This window comes from Brachionichthys hirsutus, chromosome 5 (genome assembly GCF_040956055.1).
Source record: "Brachionichthys hirsutus isolate HB-005 chromosome 5, CSIRO-AGI_Bhir_v1, whole genome shotgun sequence".
Classification (NCBI taxonomy): domain Eukaryota; kingdom Metazoa; phylum Chordata; class Actinopteri; order Lophiiformes; family Brachionichthyidae; genus Brachionichthys; species Brachionichthys hirsutus.
The window spans coordinates 2,562,968-2,571,157 of NC_090901.1; the positions used below are offsets into that span (position 1 = coordinate 2,562,968).

Here is an 8,190-nt window from a genome sequence, read left to right on the forward strand (position 1 = left end):
TCACTTGCTGATTGTGAGAAAAATGGGATTACAACGAGCCAACGCCCTCAGCAGCTCTTCGTCTTCTGCGTCTAACTCGCTCTCGCCGTCGCTGTTCTTGTCTGCATCTTCGTCGCCCAGAAAACCATCATCATCCACATCGCAGCAGTCCCGTGCACTCCCCAAGTTCATCAAGTTCCCTCTCTCCCAAGGTGAACTGCCCGTCTCTGCGCCCCCCCCTGGGCGTCCCTCCTTCTGGTCCAGTGATGTGCTGGGTTCGACTCCGTCTGGGCGCACAGGCGGAGATGTTTGCTCTGGTGTTGCTCGAGGTGAGTCAAAGGGATCGATGTGTACCAGCTTGGCTTTGAAAGGGGCATGGTCTGGGGTGGGTGGCGGCTTACCCATCGGCTTGGGGAGGGGTGAGTAAGGGGGTGTCTTCAGGCAGGGTTTGCAGAAGGGTTTTTCTATTTCTGCTGAAGCGATTCTTGCATTAATGAACAGAATGCTGGACTGAGACGAGGGGCTATTGGCGGGGTCGGTAGGGCCATCGTCGGATGTTTGAGGGTTTTGTGCATCAGGACGAGTGAACGGTGGGGTGTTACTGGTATCGAGGCTAGGACTGGTGGTGGGGAGGGCCTCGGTTAAGTCTGGGGAAGAATCGGTAGGTGAACCCAGACTTTCTTTAGGCAGAGCCAAACATTTTGGGTTCATATCCACAATGTTTGGCTGGAAGGTGGGTGAACCAGAGGAGCTTTTGGTTGGTGTGCAAATGTTCTCATCGAGGATCACGGGACTGTCTCTAGTTTCAGCGGCGGGGAAGCCGGCATCAGGTGCCGTGTTCGCTCTGGGTGAAGCAGGACCTCGGTAGGAGGGGAGATCTCTGTGGGCGTCGGTGTCTGGCCTGTCGGTGAAGCTAAAGGATGGATTGTAGGACCCATATTCGTCATTGCCGAAGGACAGCTCCTCCTCATGTGCGTTGTGGTAACTCAACTGAAAGGTAACCAGTCAAAGAACAGCCAGATCGTCAAACAGCCAGGAAGTCCAACCGTTTGTGGGTGGAAGTGATTGATTACAATTTACAGCGTGAGTTGAATGTATTCCAGACCTTACAGTAGTTAAAACTAAACATCATCACGACTGAAATACTTCATCCACTGATGAGACATGGCTGAAAGCTTTAGAAATAGTTTGGACAGTGTTTTGAGGATGTTTTTATCCAAATGTATTAATTTCAAAAGAATCTGAACAGTGTGTTCTTGAGTTCTAGAGATAAAAATGGAAACACTTGGGGAAATACAGGACAAAGATTAGCTACAATAAAAACCAAACGCTCACCAGTTGGAACCAGCGTAAGCTCTGTGGGAGGAAATGGAGTGAAGGTCACACTTAAAGGGAAACCTTTGTTGGTAAGCATGTGTTGAGGTTATAGGAGGGTCTCACCACATTGGGGTGTTTGCCCTGAGCGACACAACCTCTCTCCAGTGTGTCCATCTGTCCCTTGTGTTTCTTCCTCAGCCACATCACCACGGACAGGATGCATCCGAGTCCAAACGTGAAGGCCAGGCTCAGGAACAGCGCTTTGCCCACGGCGCAGCCTGTCATGCTGTGTCCCAGGCGACTGTGAGGAACTGCAGCACGGAGAGAGCGACGTGAGGCTCGGTTCGGTCTGCAGAGTCATCGGCAGCAGGTGTGAAGTCGTTAGGCGTGTGTTCTTACTTGTTTGTCCTTCATCCAACACTTCCACCACCACAGTAGCAAAGGTGGCGTCGCCGGACTCCTGGTCTACAGCCATCACCTGCAGGGTGTTAGACTTTTCAAGCACTCGCTCATCGTTACCGCCGCCGAGGCGGAGGTTGCGTAATCGCGTGGTTGGTTTGTCCGTCTTTTAGCGGAGATCCTGGATTCTGGATCGGTTTGACATTTTTGTGAACATTGCGGTCAAAGGAGCTTCAAAAGTTGTTCCTCAATATCTCGGTTGATTATTGACCGATGTTTATGGACAGTCATGTAGGGTGGGGGGCCTCTATCTCATCACCAAGTTTAATCTGGATCGGATCCGGATTGAAGTCTGGAAAAACTATTAAATCTTCACATTGAAAACCACATTTACAGATTCAAAAATCAGTCACGAATACACAACGTTTACTTTTCATGGTTGGTGTATAAAGATACCAAGAACAATTTAGAACCTCTTGTTGCTGATCCAGATCACCATGTGTAAATCCAATTAGGAGAGGAATGAGCTGCTTGGGGGAGGTCTGCGCTCTCTGACTGCTTTTCTAGTTTCATTATGATATCGTATCCGGTAAAGTTCGGCACCGGTAGTTGCATAATTTGCATTACCGTAATTATCACTGGTATATTCTCTTGAAAGAAATACAAAAAATAGCTGGAAACACTTGAAGCTCACCTCGAGGACATGTTTCTGTTTGGGTTTGAGTCGACTGGTCCTGCTGATCAAGAGACCCTCCTGCGTGATTTGATAAATATCTGTGTGATTTGATGTTGGGCTGAAGGTGAAGTGGACCATGGGGTTGACGCCCTGTCAATTTGTGGAGAAAAAAGAAGGCGATATTCTATAATATAACACGCAGAACTGTTTAGTGCACGTTCGGTGCTTGGGTGTGATGCAATGCGAGTGTGGTGTCGTGCATACATGCTTAAAGTCCTGGTCGTGTACGTGTAGCATCAGGGCTACGCTGCCGTAGGTATTGACCAGAGAGGCGGGGCTCTTTCCTGCAGCTACAAAGCCTTTATATTCAGCCGTGTCAAACTGTGGATAAAACCGATTCACCGCCAGAACTCTGACGAACACGGTCGCAACAGAATACTTCTTGGGGTCGTCATCTTGATAGGCCTGGTTGTGAGACATGAAGACAGAGTACTGAGATTGATATCTTTCGAGTATAAAACACTGACGCCGAGTTTGAGTCTCACCATGACTTGAAGATGCAGCGATGGAGTTTCAAGTCGATCTCGAACCGCCTGAATCAGTTTCATCTCCCCCGTCTTTCTGTCCATCAGGAAATGGTCAATATCACCTCCTAGCATAAATGCAAATACAATGACATGTACGATGTAAAGCAAAGCAGACCATGTTGACTTGGATGGGTTTGTTGTTCTACCTGAGAGAATGGCGTAGCTGACTGGAGAGCTGAGTCCGATGTCTCCGTCCACTGCGTGAATGGGACCCGGAGAGAAGTCCAACACGATGTCCTGCCACACACGATGGAAAATACTGAAAATATCAGTGGTAGACAAGTAATAGTTTACTGAGTGCTTTTATAATTTAGAATTAAATATTACATTTCCAAAGGTCCAAAGTTTGAACAGAGACAAATATGCTGATTTTTTTTTTACAATGAGCCGCCTATGAAGATGAATCAAAAGCCAAACTGTCCTGCGTTTCTAGTGTGACATCCATTGTAGCAGCATTAATTCGTTATACGATGTGACTGAGGGGGGGGGGGGGTTCTGCCACAGACCTCTTCGCCCTCTGTGACGTTAACCATGTAAACCGGACTGGTACAAATGCGACTGGTCTCATCCTGGAAGAGCAGCACGCAGGGCAGGAACTGTGGGTACTGGTCGTCTCCGTCCAGGACCGTGATGGTGACGCTGGTGCTCGTGTTGAAGTGTTCTACTGTGTTCATTTCCTGAGATGATGGCAAGTCAAGATTTGTTTGGAGGATTCAAGGATAGCGTTACCATCAGCGGCATCGGTGAATCAAATTGCAACTTTATTTTGTAAGAAAGGATGAATTTAAGTTAGAGGAATGGACCGAGTCAACTGGACTAAGTCGAACACTAGACTGAGGTGCCTCACCGAGGCGTGGACGGTGACGGAGAGCATGGTCTTCCTCTCATAGTCCAGCGGCTTGGACAGGATCACCTCTCCGCTGTTTGGGAGATCAACCTTGAAGTACTCGGCATCAGGCTGCAGAACGCAACGCGCTTTAGCAGTGATGCAGTAACTAAGAGTATGAAGGATTGTATTTTTCTGTGTAGAACTCGCCGATGTCTCGTCGATGGAGTAAATGATCTTGTCGTTATCTGCGTCCGTGGCCTGGACAGTGAAGATGACAGTATTCACCGGCATCAGCTGGAAACACGCACAAGACAGAAAAACACATTAGAACTCTAATCTCATGTATTCTGCGTTTTTAGTGCATGCATGTCTGTCCATTTTTCATCGAGTCATACCTCACTGATGAGAAGAGAGAGGGCGTTGCCTTCTGTGAATACAGGGCAATTATCATTCTCATCGAGAATCTCCACCAAAATCCTGTACGCGCTCTACAGCAACAAAAACAACAACAACGACGTGATAGTTTGGGTGACGGGACATAGGAGAGTAAGATGATGCCGCAGCGTACCTGTAGTGTGTCCTCCACATAACACGACAACTCCGCCATTAGGACTGGACCCAGGACCTGGGAGACAGGGGAACAGAGACGACAACAGGAGACCACCCAAATCGGTGAAATATTTCCATGCGAGTGTATTAATCAAAGACTTGAAGCAGATTCATTCTCTAGGTCGTAGCAAACAAGAGACTAAGTGGCATGTTTGAGGCCATTATGTTAAATTGAAGCATTAGAAATGAGGCAATGAGAGGGACAGTGAAGGCTGGACGTTTTGGAGACAAGGTCAGAGAGACCAGACTTTGATGGGTTGGACATGTCCAAAGGAGAGACAGGGACTATATCGGTAGAAGGATGCTGAGGATGGAGCTGCCAGGGAACGGGGCTAGAGGTCAACCCAGGAGAAGAGACATGGACGTAGTGAGGGAGGACGATGCAAAGGACAGGGTGAAGTGGAGACGGTTGGTTTGCTGTGGCGACCCCAGACGGGACAAGCCGAAAGTGCAGTCGTAGATGTCAAATTAAAGCAATTATTTTCCGTTTCGTGACGTTTAAGGATCCAGAGGGAGCCGTTGATAGTTTGGGGGGGGAGAGACAGATGGACAGACTTCTAATCTGCTTGAGCTGCCATGATGTAAGACAACTAGCAGGGAAGAAGAGGGTAAAGGATTGTTTTCGGTCCAAGGTCGAGGGCCTCGGGTTCAAGCTCTGATTGCTTGTTCTAAACTTAGCAACGGCTTCCTCATTGCGACTCGCAAGCATTCATTTCGACTTGATGAAATGGGACAGACATGAAGTCGTCGTCGTCGTCCCCCCCCCCCCCCCCCTCACACCACATTCACAGCTTCAGTCCTTACCTCTCGGTCAAGGACCTTGTCTTCAGAAACATTTAGCCGGATGTATCTCTCATCCAAGAGGAACCAGTCGGCATCCTGTCCACCCAATCGCCAGTGAACCCCCTCCACCATGGCGTCCGTCATGCAGTCGGCTACGACTTCTCCTGAGATGCTGTTCTCTCTGACCGTTGCAAACACATCTTGGCCATCCAAGCATCCGCCCCACCCTGACATACCTGCGTCAATGCAAAGACGAACTCATAGACAGAGTCTGGGAAACCCAAATGGCTCCAGTTCAGATAAATGAGATGGCTGTACCCAGGGCTGTGTGCAGACTGAGCTGAGCCACCAATGAGCAGACTAGAACCTTGTGCCTCCATTTCAATCGGCTGAGAGCCATCCCCGGGCTCGGTCAGGCCTCAAGATCCAGAACTTTCTGAGGAAGCAGAGAGAAATAACAAATACGAAAAAAAAAATTCATCCTTTCCACGACAGCAAATCTTTTCTCTGCGCCTCGATGGTAGCGTCGATGAAGAATCATCATCGCCCTTTCCTGCTGTTCAAACACTAATTCTCTGTGTTCACTCAGTGCTGTAATGCTCTTACATCCCTATTGATTGGGGTTCTGACTTAGGGAGCAGAAGAGCAGCCGGAGTTTTCGGTTCATGTTTCCCTGAGCGGAATATTTCGCTGTTCCTAGTTCATCTCTGCAAACAGGGAAACCTTCTGACTGTCCGCTCCGCTCCGCTGTTCGTCTGTCGGTATGAACAACACTTGCTATTAGCATAGATCTTCTACCTCGCTTGCACGCAAAACTCAGCAGTGTCTGGGATCAACTTACTAAAACAATTCTTCCATAAACACGAGTTTCATGAACGCACATAAGCTTCTCCTCGCATTTGTTATGATGGACGGAAACTCGGATTGTCCGGCTGCCTGACCTGCTGTTGTCAAATCCTCTGCAGCTTGTCTGTCTGTCTCCATGTGCTCTTGGTTTCCAATGGAGGGACCATCTCTGACACGGGAAAAACCTGCAAGAGCCAATAAATCCCACTTTTTGACACGACAGTATAAACCTCCAGCCACACACACACACACGCACTAACACACACTGATCACCCTACATGCATTAAAGAGCAGACAGCAGCTTATGTTGTGCATCCTGGGATAAATGCCAGCTCAGAGGCTAAAGCCTGAAGGCGGGGCTTACTTGGTCAGGGACAAGGACTGAGCCAATAGGATTAGGCATAGTAAGAAGCTGATGGTGAGGTGAAAGGACTTGGGTCACAAGTGAATTTAGGAGATTTGCTGGTATAAAGACACTTGCAAGCAAAGCTCAACAGTCAGTTTCGTTTCGATAGATCTTACAAGCTCCACTTGCCATATTCCAAACAGCGTTACAGCCCGTTTAGGTCGGGGCTGTTTTGTTTTTGTGTAAATATCTGTGTATCCTACAGGTTAGAAAACACGTTAAGAGTCTGAGAATATTCATCGGCTACACAGCTCGAGACTCGTGGATTTGTTCAGTTAAGTAATGGAGTGTGACGAGGGATCAAACATCAGCTGCTCACCTTCTGAAGTTTAACCCACATCTTTCTTTCAACCTGTCCCAGCACGCCTAGACACACACACACACACACACACACACAGCAGCGATGACAGCCATTGTCTGGCTGCATGAAAATGTTTTTTTGGTTTTGTGCAGACTTACGGTTTCGACTTAGGGATAAAATTAGGGGGGGGGGTGTGTTTTGGGAGTTAAATTTGCCTCAGGAAAAGCTGAACACTGACAACGTTCCTCCCATGAATAGTACATGAAAAGTACTATTAATGGTATAAATTAATGAAATGGCTGAGGCCTTGTTCTTTAGTTTTTTTCTGATGTTTTATCCGCACAGACAAGAGCAGAATTTGTTGAAGTGTACGAAATTCATCACAAGATGGCAGCAGAGATACAGTAGAGAACAATTAATTTGTAAGAAAAAAAACTGAGTTACAGTAATACTCACTAGTAGTTCGACCCAAGTGTCAGTTTATCAAAATGTCTTGCCTCACATGCATGAACTCAAAAGCAGCATTTCTTTGAAACATTTCCAGTTCTGACTGAAATGTCTCTGTTTCTCACATGCATGTCCCAAAAGGGTCAAGTGTCTTCTGTCTTTACAGCACAGACCATCACGAAGCCAACTCTGTCCTGGGATGGACAAAGTGTATCTTTTTAAAACTTTTGAAAACGTGCCCATATCGTGCACTCTTCTTGCCTCTACTGCTTTATCGTATCTTCAATCAAGATTAGATGTTAGGCATGGGGTGTTGTAATGAAAACCCATTGGAGCAGAGAGATGGGAGTCCCTGTGGGAAATCTAATTGTGATCATTCCAGACAAACTGGCATGAGCCTTGGATGAGCCTTGTTCATGCCCATGGCCTTCCTCCCACAGATAGTATCTCACACTGTATAGAAAACAATCTGGCGCCAGACAGACTTCGGATTCTCCGGGGTGCTACACCTGGGAGTCCTTAGCTCCATCTTCCTGTGCAATTGTCAGAACTATTTCTTTTGAAAGTGTAGTCAGAGAGGCTCCGAACTATAGCGAGTCAACAACATGAGGGGGGGGGGGGAGCACAAGAGTTGTGGCGACAGATGTGGGAGGATTGTGCACGGTGGGATGCACAATGGGACTCTTTCCAAAGTAGTGAAACATGAGCAGATGTGCTCGACCCAGCCTCTCTCCGAATCTCGCCACACACGTTCAGTGTCTGCATTTTTGGGCTGCCTCAGCCATGCGGCTCCTCTCCAGTCTCCACACCAGGTTTTAGTTTATAACCCACCATCAACAGAGTAGTTCTGGGTGGAGAGACCCCCCCCCCCCCTTCACAAACTGAGGGAAAACAGGGGGAGAGAGCAATCCGTCCTCCTGGGACTGGAAACAGGACGGACAACAGCCGGTCACCTCACGCGCACTGCCGGTCACCTCACGCGCACTGCTCACCTGAACCTTTCTGAATGGC

General features: G+C 48.0%; 1 protein-coding gene across 1 annotated transcript; it reads right to left on the bottom strand.

The window, feature by feature from the left end:
- Positions 1–5,579, bottom strand: LOC137894393 (cadherin-related family member 5). The gene is made up of 15 exons (XM_068739875.1): positions 5,498–5,579; positions 5,201–5,415; positions 4,356–4,412; positions 4,183–4,275; positions 3,995–4,081; positions 3,806–3,916; positions 3,465–3,635; positions 3,105–3,195; positions 2,917–3,023; positions 2,636–2,836; positions 2,390–2,521; positions 1,696–1,774; positions 1,420–1,607; positions 1,315–1,335; positions 1–969 (listed from the first exon to the last, which is right to left on the bottom strand). Exons 1-15 carry the CDS (start codon positions 5,577–5,579, stop codon positions 1–3), a joined length of 2,604 nt encoding a protein of 867 aa, XP_068595976.1.
- Between the last annotated feature and the right edge of the window lie 2,611 nt (positions 5,580–8,190).

Excerpts from the sequence above, each read along its gene's own strand:
- LOC137894393 (XM_068739875.1), bottom strand. The coding sequence starts at position 5,579 with ATGGCTCTCAGCCGATTGAAATGGAGGCACAAGGTTCTAGTCTGCTCA. Across the intron at positions 3,917-3,994 it reads ACTCCATCGACGAGACATCG|CCTGATGCCGAGTACTTCAA; the intron begins GCGAGTTCTACA and ends TGCGTTCTGCAG. Across the intron at positions 2,522-2,635 it reads ACGACCAGGACTTTAAGCAT|GGCGTCAACCCCATGGTCCA; the intron begins GTATGCACGACA and ends ACAAATTGACAG.